Genomic DNA, 23,603 nt, shown 5'->3' with positions numbered 1-23,603 from the left:
CCTGGAAAGGACAAGAGAACTTACAGGCAAAACCTAAATAGGCAATCTGTGTGTTAGAACTCCAGATTCAGAAAGAATCAAGAGCCTCTCAACAATTTTTACAAGTAATTACAAATTCCCTTGAAACAAATGAAAACACAGTGAACCCCAGGCAAAGAAGTTATTGGGTGGGGGGATCAAATAGAATTCATCAAACTGAAAAATAACCAAAATTTTAAACATCTTGGAAGGGAGCAAACACAGAGATAACAAAAGATAACCAGTGACTGTGAATAAATTAAGAGAACTTAATCAGAACAAAAAGAAAAAAAGTCTTTAAAAAAAGAGAACAGAGGCTGAAGGAACTATGGAACTGTATACCAAAGACCTATATTCATATCATCAGAGTTCTAGAAAAAGTATGTGTTGGTGAAGAAAGTATTCTAAGAGGTAAAGAAAAAAGATTCCAAATTTGTGATAGAAACAAACCTACAAATCCAAAAAGATGAACAAACTTTAAGTGTAATAAACTCGAAGAAATCCATACTGAAATGGACTACAATTAAATTTCTGCAAACCAAAGAAATAATTTCAGAAACATGAGATAAATGACACATTACCTAAAGGAGAACACCAATAAGAATCACACTGGTATCTAAGGAAATAGCATGTTAAAGGCTGAAAAGAACTGTCAACTGCAAATTCTATAACCAGCAAAACTATCATTTAGGAGTCAAAGGAAATAAAGATTTTAACAAAGGAAAATTAAGAGACTTTGATCACTTACAGAACCACCCATAAAGAATAACTAAAGGAAGCTCTCTAAACAGGAAGAAAAATACAGCAGAAGAGACAAAACATCAAAAGGGAAAAAATGGAATGGCTAAAATTAGGGATAAATACAATAGATTATCCCTTTCCCTAACAGCTTCTTAAATACATTCTATGTAATGGCTAAAGCAAAAAATTATAATCATACCTATTCTAGTGCTCAATGCAGGTATCTAGTATTTACTAAAAATGAAAATTAAAAGTAAAATCTTAGTTGATTGAGTAAAAAACATGACAATTATATACTGATTACAAAAAATCTCAAATACAACAAAAGAAAGTTGGAAATAAGAAATGGAAAAAGATACACTACCAGAAATGGCTACATAATATGTTTCAGAACAAATAAAATACTAGAAACACAAAAGGTCATTTATTACATATTGATAAAATTACCAATCCGCTAAGGTATAGCAATCCTAAATATGTATGTTTTAATCAACAGAGCTTCAAAATATCTAAAACAAAAAAATGACCAAGTTGAGAAGAGAAAAAACAAATCCACTATTGTAATGGGTGATTTTTTTTTTAAGTTATCAATGGACATCTATTTATTTATATGTGGTGCTGAGAATCGAACCCACTGCCTCCCACATGCTAGGCAAGTGCTCTACCACTGAGTCACAACCCTAGCCCCTATAATGGGCAATTTAACATCCCCAAATCACCATTTGATAGGACAACTAGATAGGAAATTAGAAATTAGAAGAATCGACCACCATCACCAAGACAATCTTAACTTTTATTTATAGACAATTCCACTCAATCACTGTAGAATATTTAAGGTTTTCAAGAGTCTGTGGAGGGGCTAGGATTGTAGCTCAGTGGTAGAGCACTTGCCTAGCATGCATTGAGGCACTGGGTTCACTTCTCAGCACCACATATAAATAAATACAATAAAGGTCAATTGACAACTAAAAAAAATTAAAAAAATAAAGTCTGTGGAATATTCAGCAAGATGGACGGTATCCTGGATTATAATACAAACTTCAACATATCAGAGAACTGAAATAATTTTTCAACTGATCACAAGCTGGAATAAAAATAATAATCAACTGAAAGACAACAGGAATACCTTTTTAAAACACTTGTAAATTAAATAACACATTTCCAAACAACTTATCAATCAAAGAGGAAGTCTCAAAGGAAATTAACAAAATACAATGAATTGAATGAAAATGAAACTATACTGTATACCAAAATTTGTAGGGTGCAGATAAAAGTAGTTCTGAGAGGATAATTCACAGTGCTACATGCTTACGTTAAAAAAGAGGAAAGATTTCAAATCATAATAGAAATTTCTACCTCAAACTAGAAAAATGATAAACCCAAAACAAGCAGAGGAAAAAGGTTAAGATACAGAAAGCTTAAACAAAAACATACAATGCAAATAAGAAGGAGAACACAGGTATTTTTTCATGTAGTTATGTTGGTATCAAAATGAATTTTAAAAAGAACAGCACAATGAGAAAAGATTTAAATAACTAGGAATATAAAACATAAAAATTAACCCTTATTATATGTCATTAAAAAGTTAAAAAAATAGGAATACACAGTAGAATGGATCTGACAACTTTCCTATGCACATATACCAGAACACCACAGTGAATCACCACATCATGTACAACCACAAGACTGTGATCCCAATTAGAATAAGATGTACTCCATGTTTGTATAAATACGTCAAAATACACACTACTGTCATGTATATGTAAAAAGAACAAAGAAAAACAGAGGAATCTACAATCAAAAAGGAGGATTTTAACAGCTCTTCCAAAAATTAATGAGACCAAAGAAATCATTAAATATATGTAAAACATGTTCAAACCATACAATTAACAAATCTAACCCAGTATATATACAATTTTGTAATAAATAAACACAAAAGGCATATTCTTTCCACGCATACATTTAACATTTGTCTTTTCGGGGCTAGTGGGGAGGTAGGTACTGGGGATCAAACCCAGTGGTGTTTTACTACTGAACTGCACACATCCCCAACCCTTTTTATTTTGAGACAGGTTTTCATTAAGTTCCTGAGGCTGGCCTCAAACTTGCAATCCTCCTGCCTCCTGCAAGTAGCTGGGAATACAGGCATGTACTGCAATGCCTGGCTTGACATTTAACATTTATAAAAATTAAGAATGAGTTGGCTAATAAATTACAAATTCTTTTAACTTTAAATCAATCAGAGTAAGTTCTCTGACCATGAAAGAACAAAGAAAACTAGAACTCCTTTGAAAACACAGAAATAAGTTTCTAAATGACTCAGGTCGAAGAAGATATAATTGAGGGATATTAGAAATTGTGCTGAAAAAAAAAAAAAAGTAGGCCGAACTGAATGATAATGAAAACAATGCAAATTAAAACGTGTGAGATGCAGCTAAAAGTGATGTTTAAAGAGAGACTTTTAAACGAATATTTTGTAGGGAAAGAAAGAATAAAAAGTTAATGACAGATTTCATCTTAAGTTAGAAAAAGAATAGCAAATGAAACCCAAAGAAAGCAAAAGAAAGTAATGATACTAAAACATAAAAAAGAGAACCAATGAAGTCAGAAAATAGTTCTTTTTTTTCCCCCAAAAGAAAATATTCTATGAAGTAAACAAAGGCAATAAACTACCATCTCAATTGGAAAAGATATCACCATCTTTTGGACCTTAACACATTGTAAAAAGGAATTTTGAACCACTCTATGTCAAAAAATTTAAAGATTTAGATAAAATATTCAAATTTACAGAGAACACAACTTTTAGAAACTGAAAGAAAAACAGAAACCCAAATAGGACCATAGTTATTAAATTAAATCAGTAATTTCAAACTTCCTACAAAGAAACCTCAGACCCAGATATGTTTTGCCAAATATCTAGGATTAAAAAAAAAATATCAATCTCAAACTCTTTCAAACAATAAGAATTCTCCACAAAGTTTAGAGAGTCAATATAACTTTCATATTAAAACCTGATAAGAACAATGAAGAAAGAAAATTACTGGTCAATAAGATTCAAACACAGATACAAACAAGTCTAAGTAAAATAGTAAACTGAGCCAAGGGATAATATGTTGAAATAATTATAATATACCACAACATATATGGATTTATTCCAGGAATACAAAGGTAGTGTAACATACAAAAAATAATCAATATAGTTATTATACTAATAGAATGAAGGTTAAAAATCATCTAATTCTCTCAACAGAGAACAAGCATTTGGCAAAATTCAACAGCTACTCATTTTAAAACTCTCCTGGCTGGATACAATGGCACTTGCCTATATTCCAGCTATTTCACGAGACACAAAGATGGTGAGTTCAAGGAAGGCCTGGGGAAAATGATAAGACCCCATCTCAAAAAACCAAACAAACAAAATGTTCACTGGTAAAGCTTATTTATGTAAAAACCACTGTGAGTATCACATTTAATTGTAAATTATTAGAAGTTAATAAATTGTGAAATTTGACAAGGATGTTCAATATCACCACTTTCAATTAGCAGCTTCACTAGTGGTCCTCGCAAGTGCAATAGGTAAGGAAAATAAATAAATAAAATACATAAGGATTACGAGTGTAGATGTAATTCTGTAGTAGAGCACTTGCCCAACAAGCATAGGCCCTAGGTTCAATCCCCAATACCAAGAAAGAGAGAAAGAAAGGAAGAGAAAAAAAAAAAAAAGAAAAAAATATATATATATATGTATTAGAAAGAAAATAGGTTCTTAAAAAGGGTTTCTGGGTTTTTTGCAGGTTTGTGTTGTGAAGATATTTAACTTTTGCTTGTCTACTTTTGGTTTTAGAAAAGTTAAAAAATGGTTTACCCCCTTAGTCTACTATGATCACCGGCAGTCTGCGAGCATATCAACGCCTTTTTCGAGTGCAGATTGCTCACTGTCAGGCGCCATTTGCCTGCCTCTTGCCTGTCCATCGCCTGCCTTTCACCTACCTATCACCCACCACCCAAGGTTCACCTCCCAATCATCCGACAGCTACCGGCAGACTGACGGCAGACCACCAGTGGAGCACCAGCTGCCTGCTGTTGCCTGGAAGTTCTCTGTCAGAGTACCTGCAGGTTTGGTTACACGTGGCTACCGCCATTTTGAGACAACAGCCAGGCCCCGTAGGAACCCTGGCCAGACTGACTGAGACCCGACTCCAGGATCCCTCAGCCCGACCAATCACTCCCTGCCTCCGGGGCCCTCTCATCGACTGACTGCTCCCTGCTGCCAGGACCCCCCAGACCAACAGACTTCGTCCTATCACCGGGATCCCAGACCGACTCATTACACCCGACCTCCAGGACTCCTGCCTGACCAACCGCACCCCACCTCCAGAAACTCCAGACGACCACGTCCATACCCCAAGCTGCAGCTCCCCATTTGCCAACACATTTGGAAGCCAGAACGGCCATTTTGGATAATCCTGGAAGACTTAGCACCGATTTTTAGGTGGGGCAAGTCCCATCCTGAGAGGCCTGCTGGCAACTTGAAGCTCATTGTCAGGTACCTCTCATGCATCAGGCTACTGAAGACCAGAAGGTTTGAATACTACATGACTGATATACTGTAGATTTTCTTTTTTCTTCTTATTAAAAAATTTTAAGTTTTTATTTCTTTACTTTTTTTGGCACTCCTTTTGTTTTGTTTTTTTTGTTACCTGTTCCCTCAGAGACTCTTTCTCCCTTTCTGCATGCTAACATCCAATTTCTTTTGATTACACTCTCACCCTTTCTACTATCTAGAACTTCTGTATATTCTTTTCTTATCCCCAGATACATCCTACATCCCTCTGCATCCTCCTTGTACTCCATTAGAAACTGCAGACCTTATTGCAAATCTGTTATACTGAAGATAATACTTGAACTCATTCTGTTTATTATGACAATTTTGTTATTGTCCTCATAGGGGCTATTTGGTCTAGAATTGCATAGTGTCTGAATTGGGCACTGCTAATATTGATCTCCCCTTAAAGAAAAGGTTTTGGAAACCTATAGGGCCACTATAAGCCTATAGGGGAAAATCGGCAATACCCCAGATCTACACTGCTAGAGGGGAAGAAAAATGAACAACATGAAAAAACAAGGGAAGAAAATGATCCAAACATATCTAGATTCTATATTAATAGAATCCAACGACAGTACGGTAGAAGAAATGTCAGAAAACAACTTCAGATTATACATGATTAAGATGATTTGCGAAGCAAAGGATGAGATTAGAGAGCAAATGCAGGCAATGAATGATAATACCAATAAGCAGTTGAAAGAGCAACTGCAAGAAGCAAAAGATCATTTCAACAAAAAGATAGAGATTCTCAAAAGAAACCAAACAGAAATCCTTAAAATGAAGGAAACAATAAACCAAATAAAAAACTCAATGGAAAGCATCACCAAAAGACTAGACCACTTGTAAGACAGAACCTCAGATAATGAAGACAACATATTTAATCTTGAAAATAAAGTTGCCCAAACAAAGATGATGATAAGAAATCATGAACAGAATCTCCAAGACCTATGGAACATCATGAAAAGACCAAATTTAAGAATTATTGGGACTGAGGAAGGCACAGAGATACAAACCAAAGGAATGAACAACCTATTCAATGAAATAGTAGCAGAAAATTTCCCAAGCCTGAAGAATGAAATGGAAAATCAAATACAAGAGGCTTACAGAACACCAAATGCACAAAATCACAACAGGTCCACACCAAGGCACATTACAATGAAAATGCCTAACATTCAAAATAAAGATAGGATTTTGAAGGCCGCGAGAGAAAAGCATCAGAATACACATAGGGGGAAACCAATACAGATAGCAGCAGACTTCTCAACCCAGACTCTAAAAGCCTGGAACAACATATTTAAGCTCTGAAAGAACATGATTGCCAACCAAGAATCCTATACCCAGCAAAACTAACCTTCAGATTTGAAGATGAAATAAAATCCTTCCATGATAAACAAAAGTTAAAAGAACTTACAAATAGAAAGCCTGCACTACAGAATGTTCTCAACAAAATATTCTATGAGGAGGAAATGAAATTCAACAGTGTAGGTCAGCAAAGAGAGGAACTTCCTTAGAGAAAAACCACTCAAAGGAGAAACCAAACCAACTTAAAAACCAAAAATAAGCCCAAATGACTGGGAATACGAATCATATCTCAATAATAACCCTGAATGTTATTGGCCTAAACTCATCAATCAAAAGACATAGACTGGCAGAATGGATTAAAAAGAAAGACCCAATAATATGCTGTCTGCAAGAGACTCATCTCATAGAAAAAGACATCCACAAACTAAAAGTGAAAGGATGGGAAAAAACCTACCACGCACATGGACTCAGTAAAAAAGCGGGAGTTTCCATCCTTATGTCACATAAAGTGGACTTCAAGCCAAAGTTAATCAGAAGGGATAAAGAAGGACATTTCATACTGCTTAAGGGAACCATAAATCAGGAAGACATACGATAGTAAATATTTATGCCCCAAACAATGGTGCATCCCTGTACATCAAACAAATCCTTCTCAATTTCAGGAATCACATACAGCACAACACAATAATTCTGGATGACTTTAACGCACCACTGTCACCACAAGATAGATCTTCTGAACAAAATCCAACCAAAGAAACCACAGAACTCAAAAACACAATCAATAACCTAGACTTAATAGACATATATAGAATATTCCATCCATCAACAAGTGGATTCACTTTCTTCTCAGCAGCACATGGAACCTTCTCAAAAATAGACCATATGTTATGCCACAAAGCAGTCCTTAGGAAATGCAAAAACACAGAGATACTGCCTTGTGTTCTATCAGATCATAATGGACTGAGAGTAGAAAAAAATGACAAAATAAAAAACAGAAATTACTCCAACACCTGGAGACTACATAATATGCTATATACTTATATGTTATTGACTGAAACATGGATAACAGAAAACATCAGGGAGGAGATAAAAAATTCTTAGAGATCAATGAGAACGACGATACAACATATCAAAATCTCTGGGACACTATGAAAGCAGTACTAAGAGGAAAATTCATTGCATGGAGCTCATTCCAGAAAACAATGAAAACTCAACTAAATGACCTAACACTACAGCTCAAAGCCCTAGAAAAAGAGGAACAGAATAACAGCAAAAGTAGAAAACTGAAAATACTTAAAATCAGACCTGAAATCAATGAAATTGATACAAAAGAAACAATTCAAAAAATTGACAAAACAAAAAATTGGTTGTTTGAAGAAGTAAACAAAATAGACAAACCCTTAGCCACACTAACAAAGAGAAGGAGAAAACTCAAATTACTAAAATTCGTGATGAAAAAGGAAATATCACAACAAACACCACTATGATACATAACATAATGAGAAGCTACTTTGAAAATCTGTATTCCAACAAAATAAAAAGTACTGAAGACACTGACAAATTTCTAGAGACATATGCTCCTCCCAAACTGAACCAGGAGGACATACAGAATTTAAATAGATCAATATCAAGCAAAATAGACGAAGCCATCCAAGAGAAGCCCAGGACCTGACGGATTCTCAGCTGAGTTCTACAAGACCTTCAAAAAAGAACTCATTCCAATACTTCTCAAAGTACTCCAGAAAATAGAAAAGAAGGGTACCCTATCAGACTCATTCTACGATGCTAATATCACCCTCATGCCCAAACCAGGCAAAGACAGATCAAGGAAAGAAAATTTTAAACCAATATCCTTGATGAATGTAGATGCAAAGATCCTTAACAAAATATTGGCAAACCGTATCCAAAAACATTTTAAGAAAATTGTGCACCACCATCAAGGGGGTTCATTCATGAAACACAAGGATGGAAATCAATAAACGTAATCCATCATGTCAATTGACTTAAGGATAAGAATCATATGGTTATTTCGATCGACGCAGAAAAAGCGTTCGACAAAATACAACACCCCTTCATGCTCAAAACACTAGAAAAAATAGGGATAGTAGGAACATACCTGAACATTGTAAAGGCTATTTGTGCTAAGCCCAAGGCCAACATCATTCTTAATGGAGAAAAACTGAAAGCATTCCCTTTAAAAATGGGAACGAGACAGGGATGTCCTCTTTCACCACTTCTATTCAACATTGTCCTCGAAACTCTAGCCAGAGCAATTCGACAGACTAAAGAAATTAAAGGGGTACGGATAGGAAAAGAGGAACTTAAGCTGTCACTATTTGCTGATGACATGATTCTATATTTAGAAGATCCAAAAAACTCCTCCAGAAAACTTCTAGACCTCATGAATGAATTCAGCAAAATAGCAGGCTACAAAATCAACACACATAAATCTACAGCATTTTTATTCGCAAGCAATGAAACATCTGAAAGGGAAATGAGGAAAACAACCCCATTTGCAATAGCCTCAAAAAAAAATAAAATAAAATACTTGGGAATCAATCTAACCAAAGACGTAAAAGATCTTTACAATGAAAACTACAAAACACTGAAGAAAGAAATTGAGGAAGACCTTTGAAGATGGAAAGATCTCCCATGTTCTTGAATAGGAAGAATTAATATTGTCAAAATGGCCATACTACCAAAAGTGCTATACAGATTCAATGCAATTCCAATTAAGATCCCAATGGACATACCTCACAGAAATAGAGCAATCAATCATGAAATTCATCTGGAAGAATAAGAAACCCAGAATAGCTAAAGCAATCCTTAGCAGGAAGAATGAAACAGGGCGTATCGCAATACCAGAACTTCAACTATACTACAAAGCAATAGTAACAAAAACAGCATGGTATTGGCACCAAAATAGACAGGTAGATCAATGGTACAGAATAGAGGACACAAACTCAAATAAATACAATTTTCTCATACTAGACAAAAGGGCAAAAAATATGCAATGGAGAAAAGATAGCCTCTTCAACAAATGGTGCTGGGAAAACTGGAAATCCATATGCAACAGAATGAAAATAAACCCCTATCTCTCACCCTGCACAAAACTCAACTCACAATGGATCAAGGACCTTGAAATCAGATCAGAGACCCTGCATCTTATAGAAGAAAAAGTAGGTCCAAATCTTCACCTTGTTGGCTTAGGATCAGACTTCCTCAACAGGACTCCCATAGCACAAGAAATAAAAGCAAGAATCAATAACTGGGACAGATTCAAACTAAATAGCTTTCTCTCAGCAAAGGAAACTATCAGCAATGCGAAGAGAGAACCTACAGAGTGGGAGAATATCTTTGCCACTCATACTTCAGATAGAGCACTAATCTCCAGAATATATAAAGAACTCAAAAAACTACACCAAGAATACAAATAATCCAATCAACAAATGGGCTAAGGAAATGAACAGACACTTCACAGAAGAAGATCTACAAGCAATCAACAGATACATGAAAAAATGTTCAACATCTCTAGTAATTAGAGAAATGCAAATCAAAACTACACTAAGATTCCATCTCACTCCAATTAGAATGGTGATTATCAAGAACACAAGCAACAATAGGTGTTGGTGAGGATGTGGGGGAAAAGGTACACTCCTACATTGCTGGTGGGGTTGCAAATTAGTGCAGCCACTCTGGAAAGCAGTGTGGAGATTCCTTAGAAAACTTGGAATGGACCTACCATTTGACCCAGCTATCCCACTCCTCAGCCTACACCCAAAGGACTTAAAATCAGCATACTACAGAGATACAGCCACATCAATGTTCACAGCTGCTCAACTCACAATAGCCAGACTGTGGAACCAACCTAGATGTCCTTCAATTGATGAATGGATAAATAAACTGTAGTATATATATATACAATGGAATATTACTCAGCTATATAGAATAAAATTATGGCATTTGCAGACAAATGGATGAAATTGGAGAATATCATGCTATGTGAGATAAGCCAATCTCAAAAAGCAAAGGACGAATGATCTTGCTGATAAGCGGATGTTGACACATAATGGCGGGTGGGAGGGGGGCAAGAAGGAGGAAGGAGGGACTGTATAGAGGGAAAAATGGATGGGAGGTGTGGTGGGGGAAATAACAGATTGAGACAAACATCGTTACCCTATGTAAATGTATGATTACATATGGTATGCCTTTACTTCATGTACAAACAGAAACAACATGTATCCCATTTGATTACAATAAAAATAAATTAAAAAAAAAGAAAGTAATAAAACTTTCATTATTTGCAGATGGTAAGAGTGTACAAATTGAAATGAAAAATGTATCAGGATTAAGAATAGTTTAGCAAAGTTGTTGAAGACATTTTAGCAAGGTATTTAGCAAGTGTTTAGCAAAGTAGCTCTGTATCATAAATATACAAAACTCATATTCCTCAAATCAGTAATTATCTTATGTTCAAAAGATTTTATAAGAGCATCTAAAGTCAATACTTAGAATTAATATAAAATGTGCAAAACAAACATCAAACTCAATAGAGAAATTATAGAAGCCATGGATAAATGGAAAGAATAAGATCCACTGTCATAAATATTATCAATTATTCCAAGGCAATCTATAGATTAAATATAATCCCAAATAATATCCTTATATTTTTGGAGAAGGGAGAAAAATAAAAAACTTGCTTCCAAAACTTTTAATAAAAATGTAAGGTAAAAGCATCACATGGCCAAAGCTAGTCAAGTTTTGTCACAATCATAGAGGGAAAAGTTACCCTACTTTTCATTAAAGCTATCATTATTAAAGACATTGTTACACTGCTATAAAGATTAATGGAGGGCTTAGGTTGTAGCTCAGTGGCAGAGTGCTTGCCTAGCACGTGAGGCACTGGGTTCTATCCTTAGCATCATATAAAAATAAACAAAATAAAGGCATGCTGTCCATCTACAACTACAAAAAAATTTTTAAAAAAGGACCAATGGAACACAAAGTGACATCAAAATCCACGCACGTATGAGTTTGTTAAGATAAACCCAACCTTATGTATAATTATAAAGCTCTTAAAAAGGAAAAGAGAACCAAGAGACCAGTTAGGAATTATCCTAGAATTATCTTAGTGAGAAGGTAAGATCTGAGGGATTTAAAAAAAAAAAAAAAAAAAAATATATATATATATATATACACACACACACATATATATATAAATCTCTAATAGAAAGACCAATGTACCAACAAAAGAGAACAAAGAATCCAAAAACAAACTCATACATACACTGACAATTGATTTAGTTCAAAGATAGCACTAAAAAAAAACAAAAAACAAAAAAACAAAAAAACACCCAGAATGAAAAGGACATCAGTAATTGCTTCAGGGTCAATATAATACACGTCTGGAAAAAGCATGAAATTTAATTCCTACCTTACACAAACATTAATTCCAGGAAGGTTACACCTCTTAAGTATAACAAATGAAGAGTATGAGTGTCTAAATAACACAGAACATGCTCATGATCATGTGGTAGCAAAAAATTCTTAAAGAGGACACAAAACATTACCGTATCAGGAAAATTCAGTAAATTGAAGTATGTTAAAGTAGTTCTGTTCAATAAAAGACAAACCAAGCATAGGAAAAGGTATTTACAACATACATACCATCAAACAGCTTATATCTAAAACAAATGAAGAATTCCTTAAAAATTACATAAATATCAATTACTGAGTTAACTGACTATATCTATACAGATGAGAGTAAGGTGGAAACAGCACAAATGATGTGCACAGCTTAAAATTTTCACATATTTCTAGTCCTTAATGAAAAGATCTCTAATGAACAATGCTAATTTATCTCTCATCAATCAAGTCTTTTTAACCAAAATATTTTAAATGATATTAATTGGTTTTCCCCTATTATAAACCCTACTTTTTGTTTATGGGAGGGAAGGTATCTTTTTTGATAGAATTAAAAAAGAATAAAGCCAAAATATTGTGATAAGGACTTCTATATAGAAACATCTGATTTCTCAAGCTGTTTCAGAATTCTGTATTTTAGAAAGATATTATTCCAAGAAAACTATATGAATTCAAAGTACTTCTATACTTTTACCTGCATTTTGAAAACTGGCAAAAGAAAAAAAATTTTAAGAAAAATCCTTACCAGCCTTCTTATGTATGGAATACAACCATTTCAGTCCCATGACTCTAATGTTAATTTTAAAACCTGGTGCATACCTGAAATTCCAGCAACTCAGAAAGCTGAGACAGGAGGATTCCAAGTTTGAAACCAGTCTCAACAATTTAGCAAAACACTCAACAAGTTAGTAAGACCCTGTCTTAAAACAAAAAAATATAAAAGAGTTGGGGATGGAGCATAGGGGCAATGGACCCCCAGGTTCAATTCCCAGTACCAAAAATAAAAACAAAAAAAAAAATTAAAAAGGTTGCTTGTAAAATTTCCACAAATGTATAATAAATCAAACTATAAAATTTCTTGATTTATGATGGGATTAAATACCAATTAAGTTTATTATGTTGAAAATATCCTAAGTCAAAAATGCATTTAATACAACTAACTTACCAAACATCATCACTTAGCCTACCCTATCTTAAACATGCTCAGAATACTTAAATTAGCCTACAGTTGAGCAAAATCACCTAACACAAAGCCTACTTTATAATAAAGTGTTGAGTATCTCATATAATTTGCTGAATACTGAAAATTTTGAACAATATATATATGGGTATGCTTTCACACATAAAGTTTAAAAATCTTAAATTGAACCATCTTAAATCTTAGGACATCTTTAGTCACTTTATTCATTTTAAAAAATGTATAAAATGTTTGGGTTCCAAGTAATGTCCACCAAATTAAGACAACTAAGAATTATATTTATTAATAAAAGCAAGACACAATCTTGGTTTGATAGCTCAGGCATTAATCAGCTGTATGCAAATGAACCGTTATCTGAATCAGTGAATTTGCAACTGTAAAATGAGTTAAAAAATTCCTTCCACCTAGGTTGTTATAAAAATTCAAATTATGTAACTAAAGTTCCTAAAACATTGCTTTATAAACAGAAGGCACTCAGTATATGAAAAGAATAATGTTCTACTATTATCAGATATACTAAAGATAGAAACTCCAAACCTATAAGCAGTTATAAAAGCAACCTCTGATGTCTAAACTAGTAATAATATCTGCTTTGTTATTAATAGTTACCTGCAAGATTGTCAAGCATGAAGTTCAGTAGCTTTCGTGTTCCATCTGGGTCCTGGTATAAGTTGAGAATATCCTGTGATAAAGGATTGCCTAAAGCAGAAAATAAAAATAAAACCTATAAAATTTAGAATTGCAAGACAAGACAAAAAATGTACATTGTGAAACAAAACCTTAACTTTCTAAACTGAATTCTACTGTATTTAATGTTAGACATTTAAAGAAATTTAGGAATTTAAAGAAATATGCTTTTTGAGATAATCATAACTTGAATTCTTTCTTTTCCGATTTCACTGTTTATATTATGAACCTAATATTTGGACTTATTAAAAACATATGGAGACATACATATATATTTTAAACATGATAAACTTACATGGGATTTAACCCTGTAAGTTCTACATTTATTTTTGATGACAGACTTCAAACTGAAAGACAAATAGCCCCATGAGACAGAATAAGTGATATCATAAAAAAGTCATTTTAGTTAGAATTTTTATATTTATAGAGAAAAGAAAAATATTTCAAGTGAGAAGAATTATATGCCCATAAATTCAAGAACTTAAAACAAAAGGACAAATTTCTTGGAAGATAAAACAAAGTTCACTCAATAACAAACAATTTTTTTTAAAAAATCAGCCAAAGTTGGAGTAAGGACCTCCAAACATTTGGCATTTCATAAAAGTAAAACCAAACAAACAAAAAAACAGTAAAAGCTATAAAAATCATCCTATCCATGTGTAGCACAATGATAATTCATCAACAACAAAAACATATGGAAACCATTATATGAGTATAATAGAACTAGAAAATTCCTATCACCTACTAACAACAATGCCTTCACACCAACATAATACACCACATTATTCAGGCGTTTACATCAGCTGATGCTGCCAGCTATAAAAAAGTATAGCACATACAATCATGTACAGTTCATAAAATTTGATAATAACAAACATCTGTTAATGGTTTATGTATTTGCTATCTAATACTTTTTATCATCGTCATAGGACATACTACTTCAATTTAAAAAAAAATAAAGTTTATTAAAAACAGTATACCCTGTTATAGCAATAGCTTTATACATCTTGGGCTTACCCAATCTCTTAATTGCATCAAGAGGCCATGTGAATGATGGACTTATACCATCTAGCTTTCCAAAAGTACATTCTATGATGTTCACATGATGAAACTGTCTAACAATAAATTTCTCATGATATTTCCCCATCTTTAAGTAATGTATGACTGGGTCATCATCTTCAGAGGTATCCCATATGATCAGTATCTACTGTATGTCCTTATCTTACTTTCTATAATTCCTGTATGCTCTTCTGAGCAACTTGTTTTAAATTCTTCCTGTGAGATCACAAGAAGCAGTCAATGCAAGCCCCGCCATCACTTCACTCCATGAATTGGTCTCCTCTGGAACATTCTGGTGTTTCTGCCCCGTTAGGCCTTTTCTGAACTTTTCATTCTACATCTTGGATTCTTGGTGACTGGAGGGATTTCTTGAGGCAACTGAAAGTCTTTGGCCAGAACAACCCTCCAGTGGAACAAAAAGGCCACAACTGAAATCCAGTCCTTCAGGGTAAGACTCTGGAACATTCTTTTTAGTCTTTTTGGAGGGCAGGTCTTACCCACCGGCAAACTGAAGGTTCCTGGCCAGAGTGACACCTTGGCAAAGACTGAGTCAGTTACAATAGGATTTCTGAAAGTCTGAGCCACTGCATTAAAAAAAAAAAAAAAAAAAAAAAAACCAACAACAAAAAACCTCTTACCCTTTCATCTCTATCTATAGATCAACAGAATATAATGGGACCTCACTCAAGGCTCAAATTGGTGGGAGCTCTAATATATGTCTAAGTATGATCCCTACCACATGTATGCCTTGTCCAACAGCCATTAAGAAACCTTATATCTGTACCTCTTTTTCCTGACATTTACCATGTACCCTGATGCTGAATACCTTTAAATGTCCATGCCCCACCTGACAGAAAGCAAGGACATTGGTCAGCTTCCCACCTATCATTGTCCTCTCTGAGAAGGAGCAATCAGAATAGGTTGATGCCCAATTAACCTAAAAGAAGTTAGGGGCCCAAGTCCTTCAGGGGGTAATATTAGGCAAACAGGTAGCTATGAACATGTGAGTGGGGAAAAGACTACAAAGGACTTACAGAGAGGACACTGGACACGTATCAAAAAGGAATTCTAGGTCACAGGACCAGGAATCACAGGGAGCCTTACTTACCAAAAAGACAAGCATCTGGAATGGGAACTGATATGTCAAACTTCCCCTAGGCATAGTTAATTATACCCTGTTAAGAGAACTATTATTTCAAGATCATATAACACCCACCCCTTGTGACTATATCTTTACAATCCTCACAAAGAAAATTTTCTGAGCACTAAACAAAGGGGTAATAAACCACTTAAAGAGGTATGACAATGTGACAAGAACAAAGAAAGCCAAGAACCCCAGTTCTTAGGAACCCTGAGCCCCTAAACTCTACAAGATACACAGTCCTGTCCAGAGGCATCCTGTAAGTGCCTACTGTACCTTCTTATCTTACTTTCTAATAAATTCCTGCCAACTCTGAAAGAAAAAAAAAAGCAATGCGTGACTGTATTTGAGATCAACCCCCAGGAAGCATACATTTAAGAAACATTAGATCTGATTAAGAATAATGATATATAGTTTTTAATTATTTTGATTCCACAATGTTAGGGCAGACACACTAGAGCAACCAAAGCAAATCAAAGCTGAACTCTTTCAAAAATCCATTTCCAAAGAATAGTCATTATCTGACCTGTATGGTAATTATCTGACTCTTGTCCAATGCTGAGGATTTCTCCCAGAAGAGGACTGAGTGTTTGAAAAAATCATTACAGGAAGTGTTTTAACCATGGCTGTGTGAGTGATGGTAACAACTGAGACAAACAATAGACTAACAAAAAAAACTTAATATGAGAAGCTTGGGAAAGAGATGTCCATAGGGCTTTGAAAAGTTCTTACATATTCCTGGGAACTTAAGACCATACATGTGCAAAAGACTATGCATGTGCTCAGAAAAGACCTAAAAATACCCAAATCTCTCACCTCCGTATGATCTTTTTTTATTTATTCTTTTCAGATATACATGACGACAGAGTGTATTTTGACATATTATACACACATGGGAGTATAAACTTCCCATCTTGTGGTTATACATGATGTGAAGTTATACTGGTCCTGTATTCATATATGAACATAGGAAAGCTATGTCTGACACATTCTACTGCCTTTTCTATTTCCACCCCCCACCCTTCCCTTCATTCCCTTTTGTCTAATCCAATGAACTTCTATTCTTCCCTACCCCCAGCTCCTTATTGTGTGTTAGCATCTGCCTATCAGAGAGAACATTTGGCCTCTAGATTTTTGGGGACTGCTTATTTCACTTAGCACAATGTTCTCCAGCTCCATCTATTTACCAGCAAATACCATAATTTCATTCTTCTTTAAAGTTGAGCAATATAACATCATATACCACATTTTCTTTATCCATTCATCTGTTGAAGAGCACCTAGGTTGGTTACATAGCTTAGCTATTGTGCACTGAGCTGCTATAAACACTGATGTGGCCACAACACTATAGTATGTTGATTTTAACTCTTGTGGGTATAAATCAAGAAGTGGGATACCTGGGTCAAATGGTGGTTCCATTCCAAGTTCTCTGAGGAATATCCATACTGCTTTCCATAATGGTTGCACCAATTTGCATTCCCACCAGCAATGAATGTTATGAGTATACCTTTTTCTCCACGTCCTCGTCAACATTTATTATTGTTTGTATTCTTGACAATGTCATTCTGACTGGGGTGAGATGAAATCTTACAGTAGTTCTGATTTGCATTTCTCTAATTGCTAAAGATGTTGAACATTTTTTTTTTAATACTTGTTGATCAACTGTATTTCTTCTTCTGTGAAATGTCTGTTCAGTTCCTTAGCCCATTTATTGATTGGGTTATTTGGTGTTAAGTTTTTGAGTTCTTTATCCTGGAGATTAACATTCTATCTGAGGTACAGGGGGCAAAATTTTCTCCCATTCTGTAGGCTGTCTCTTCATGTTATTGTTTTCTTTGCTGTGAAGAAACTTTCTAGTTTGATACTATCCATTTATTGATTTTTGTTTTTACTTCTTGCACTTTAGGAGTCTTGTTAAGGAATTTGGTCCCTAAGTCAATATGTTGAAGATTTGGGCCTACTTTTTCTTCCATTAGGTGTGAGGTCTCTGTTCTAGTGCCTAAGTCTTTGATCCACTTTGACTTGTGTTTTGTGCAGGGTGAGAGATAGGGGTTTAATTTTATTTTATTACATATGGATTTCCAATTTTCCCAGCACCATTTGTTGAAGAGGCTATATTTTCTCCAGTGAATGGTTTTGGTGTCTTTATCTAGTATGAGATAACTGTTTTTATGTGGGTTTGTCTGTGTCTTCTGTTCTGTACCACTGGTCTTTGTGTCTGTTTTGATCTTAAGGCTATGTCCAAACAGCAAATGAATGCTAAAGAGAAAGTTGTAATCTTCCTGGCTTAGTAGTGAAGTTGTGCCCCAAACATAGAGCCACTCTGGAATAGTGGGAGATTTAATGGTTCCAGACATTTAAGGAAATCTTTGTCTAATCCTTAGTTAACCACTAAACATAGTAGAAATTTCAGTGGCCACACATGACAAAGAACACAGAATTAGTACAAAAGTCACTAAAGTAATGAACAAAAACTACAAAGAACAACAAGCAACCATAGGATGATGAGAGATTCTGAATTCAGAATTGTCACCTTTACTTAAAATGTCCAGCTCTCAACAAAAAAGGTATGAAACAGAAAAAGAAATAAGCAAGTTATATGCCATATAAATGGGACACATAGGTGGAAAGGCAATCAATAAAAATTGATCCTAAGGACAGACGCTAGACTTACCACAAAGACTTTAAATCAGCTATCTAAAAATAGAAATAGTCCCTGGCTTTGGATTATTTGACTTATAATTACTCCACGTTATGATGGCTTAAAAGGAATGTACATTCAGTAGAAACCATACTCCAAATGTTGATCTTCTACCAGGCTAACAACATGTGGTACGATACTTTTTTGTGATGCTGGACAGTGATATCAAGCTGCAAGTTCCAGAAAGCAAATAAAACCATAAAGGTGAACAACTGATACTCTACAGTGTACTATGCTGCTAAGCTCAAATGTGCAAAAGGTTAGATGCTAAATGTACTTTTAAATTAAAACAAATTTATCAGAATGTAAACCTGCTGTAAGTAGAGAAGCACTGTATGCTCAAAGAGTTTTATTTAAAATAAAAAATTGTTACCAGTTGTGGTGATGCATGTCTATAATCCTAGTAACTTGGGAGGCTGAGGCAAGAGGACTGCAAGTTCAAAGTCCACCTAAGCAACTTAGTGAGATCCTGTCTCCAAAAAATAAAGAGGTCTGGATATGTAGCTCAGTATAAAGGTGTTCCTGGGTTCAATTATTACTCCTCACTACTCCCAAAAAAAGTTGCCTAAAGAATTAACGTATGAGAATGACTTCTCACCAAAGGGAGAATATCAAAAAAGAAAGTATAAAAAGGAACCAAACAGAAATTATGAAGTAGAAAACTACAATAAACAACAAAAATCTCTGGTAGAGCTCAATAGCAATTTAAGTAGGAAAGAAGAAAGGACCAGAAGAAAACATGGGCAAACGCTTTAAGACACTGGTCTGGGCAAAGACTTTTTTGGTTATGACCCAAAAAAACAGCTAATAGTAGCACAAAGAAAGAAAGGGAATTATATCACACTAAAAAGCTGCTGCAGAGTAAAGGGAAGAGCAGAATAAAGAGACAACCTATAAAATGGGAGAAAACATTTGCAACTGAATAGTTGATTCATCTAACATAAGATTAATATCTAGAATATACAGGAAACTCAATAGGAAAAAAAACTACAAATAATCAGATTTAAAAATGGATAAATAATCTGAATAGATATTTCTCAAAACAAGACATACAAATGGCCAACAGATATATGAAAAAATGGTCAATATCACAATCAGAAAATACAAACTAAAACCACAACGGGATTTCACTTCACTAGAATGGCCATTATCAAAAAGACACATGCTGACAATGACAAGGATGTGGAAAAAGGAGAACTCATATACTGTAGGTGGGAATGTAAATTAGTACTGCCAATAATATGGCAGTACTAAACTGGAACTAATATGGAAGTTTCTCAAAAAACTACAAAAATAACTAACCATGTGATCCAGCAATCTACTCTGGGTGTATTTCCAAAGGAAATGGTATTAGTATGCTAAAGAATCATCTGCATTTGCATGTTTACTGCAGCATTATTCACAATAGCCAAGACATAAAATCAACCTAGGTTTCCATCTACAGATGAATATAGATAGATATTATTCTGTCATAAAAACGGGTGAAATTCTGTCATTTGCAGCAACATGGATAGGACTAGAAGACACAGTGTTAAGTGAAAAAAGTCTCTCAGGAAGACAAGTATCAAATGATCTCATTCATTCACAGAAACCAAAAAAACTGATCTCAAGAGGTAGAGAAGAAGTTACCAGAGGATGGGAAGAACAAGGAAAAGATGGAGATAGAAAGAGGATGGTTAATAAGTATCAGAATACAGCTGAATAAGAAGAATAATTTCTAATGTTTTACAACACAGAAGGGTAGCCATACTGTACAATTAATTGTGTATTTAAGAAGAGTCAGGACAGAGGAGTTTGAATGTTCCTAACATACAGAAATGATAAATGTTTGAAGTGATAGACCAATTACCCTGATCTGATCATGATATATTATATACCTGGATTGAAATATCGCAATGTAGCCCATAATATGTACAATTATGTTAATCAAAATTTTAAAAACATTTTTAAAAGTTTAATAACCAACTCTCATCAGACACCATGGAATGACATATTCCAAGTACTGAAAGGAAAACACTATTAACTAAGACATTATATAGAAAATACACCTTTCAAAATGAAGAGAAATTAAGATACTCCTAGATAAACAAAAGTTGAATGAGTCTATCACTAGCAGACCAATCTTAAAAGAAACACTGAAGTAAGTCTCATCCAGGCTGAAATGAAAGGACACTGGATAATTACTCAAATCCACAGGAAAAATGTAATCCACAGCTCTCACAGGACCAAGTTAGTTCTCAAAACAGCATGCTGTCATAAACAAAAACTACCAGTAAAGGTAACTACATATAAATGTATTTTCAAACTTTTTCTCATATCTGATATGAAATATAATTAGGTAAAGCAATAATCATAAATCTATGTTGATGGGCATATAATGTATAAAGATGATGTTTGTTAATACTGTTGAAATTAAGTTGATACTAAACCAAATTATACTGCAATAAATTGAGATGTTAATTGTAATCCCAGATTAACCACTAAGAGAATAACTCAAAATCACACAGCAAAAGAAATGAAAAAATAATTAAATTGGTACACTAGAAAATATGCATTTAATGCAAAAGACATTGAGAAATGAACAAGGACACAAGACATAGAATATTAACAGCAAAATGGCAAACATAAATCATACTTCATCAGCAGTTATATCAAATGTAAATGGATTAAACTGTCTAATTAAAAAGCTAAGTGCTTTGGTTTGAATATGGTTTGTCCCCCAAAGGTCCATGGGCTATAAGTGGGACCCACAATGTGGCAGTATTGAGGTGCTACAACCTCACAAAAGGTGGAAGCAAGAAGGTAATTAGATCCTAAGAAAACCACCTTCAGAAGAGATTAATGCAGCTCTCACAGGATCAAGTTAGTTCTCAAAACAGCAAGCTGTTAAAAAGCAAGGCTACCCAACATGCTTGGTCCCTTCTGCACATGACCAATTCCCCTGGCTGTTTCTCTACCATGTTCATCCTGGCCCTTGCCAGGATACCAGTACCTTGCTGTTTCATCTCTCTAGTCACCAGAATCATAAACCAAATAAACCTCTTTATTTCACAAGTTACCCAGACTCAGGGTTTTTTGTTTGTTTGTTTTTGTTTTTTACATCAACACTAAGGCAAGAAAAGAGAAAAATCTCAAGAGTGGAATCAAAAGATAGGATAGCAATAACACAAAAATATCAGTAATTTACCTAGGTAAAGCAAGTGGTCTGAACACACATATTAAAAATTATAATGACAGACTGGATTAAAAACAAAGTCTAGCTATATATTACTCATAAGAGACAAACCTGAACATAAGTACACAAAAGGCTGAAGTAAACAGAGGAGAAAAGATACTAAACAAACATTAAGCTGAAAAGAACTAAAATAGCTATATTACACAAAATAGACTATAAGACAAAACCCTAGTGAGAAAGAAAAAGAATCACTACCTAGTATAAAGTTCAATTCATCAGACAATATAGTAATATTAAGATGGCATAACCTTGTAAAATAATCTCAATATATATAAGAACAAAAACTTATATAAGTTTTTGGGAACTTATAACTTATATAAGTACATGGGAAACCATGTACTTATGGTACAAACCATGATTTTAAAATGAACATCTTAAACAGTCAGAATATAATAACAATTTATAAATTTGATCTGACAAATGTATAGCCCAAAATCTAACAATAAGAGAAACTATTTTTTTCGGATACAAGTAAAACCTAAGAAATGATCACATACTAGGCGATAAAGACAGAATCAACAAATAATCAAAATACAAGTTCATACTGGCTACCTCATCTGTCTATAACACATTACTTTGAAAGTGCACTGAAATTTTCAATACTATTTTAAATAACTGATGATACATAGAAATATGACAACCCACATTAAAACAGATCAAAACCATAACAAAATATTTCCTATCAAGCTGGGCACAGTGACATGCCTACAGTCCTAGCTACTTTGAGGCTGAGGCAGGAGGAACACTTGAACTCAAGAGTTGGAGGACAGTCTGGGCAACACAGCAAGTCATGCCTCAAAAAACTTTAAAAAATTCCATCTCAAATTGTGGATGCAGTAAAATACAGCCAAACATGCCAATTTATAGCCTTAAGTGCTTATATTTGAAGATAATTAAATCTAAATGTGAATAATCATATCCAACTTAAAATTAGAAAAACAATTAAGGGAAGGAAGAATAAATAGTATTAAAAATGAAGAAGGGTAGAGCTGAAGATGTAGCTCAGTGGTATAGAACTTGACTCCCATGCATGAAGCTCTGGGTTCAATCCTCGGTACCAAAAAAAAAAAAGCAGGGAGTAAAACAGAATGGAATCTAAAACTTTAGAGTCTAAAACCATACCAAGAAAATATTACAAAAACTTTCATGCAAGCAAATTTAAAAGCTGATAAATACCAATGGTACTGATACAATCCCTCCAAAATTGACTCGTTAACCATTCAAAATCCTCAATAGTTCTTGGAACTACAAATATATTAAGAAAATATTTTCCAGAGAACAAACCATGTAATGATGGTTTTACAGAACTGTTCTATCAAAATTCCAAAACACAAATTCATTCAAAATTATACTACTTCTTTCAGAGAGCTAAAAATACAGAATTTGCCCTCTATTTTTTTTTTACAGACAATATTAAATTTCACATACAACTGAATAAAAATAATGAAAAACATAGATCTATTTTATTCCTGAACATATACCTGAAAATCC

General features: G+C 34.1%; 1 protein-coding gene across 1 annotated transcript in view; it reads right to left on the bottom strand.

Moving 5' to 3' along the window:
- Window positions 1-23,603, bottom strand: part of CNOT6L (CCR4-NOT transcription complex subunit 6 like) — a 90,237-nt gene that overhangs the window by 38,097 nt on the left and 28,537 nt on the right. Inside the window, exon 5 of the mRNA XM_079152956.1 lies at window positions 13,899-13,988. Coding sequence (XP_079009082.1) covers window positions 13,899-13,988 — 90 coding nt within the window. The remainder of the gene's footprint in view (window positions 1-13,898; window positions 13,989-23,603) is intronic.

Source organism: Sciurus vulgaris (genome assembly GCF_902686455.1).
Source record: "Sciurus vulgaris genome assembly, chromosome: 9".
Classification (NCBI taxonomy): domain Eukaryota; kingdom Metazoa; phylum Chordata; class Mammalia; order Rodentia; family Sciuridae; genus Sciurus; species Sciurus vulgaris.
This window is presented reverse-complemented; position numbering and strand designations above follow the sequence as displayed.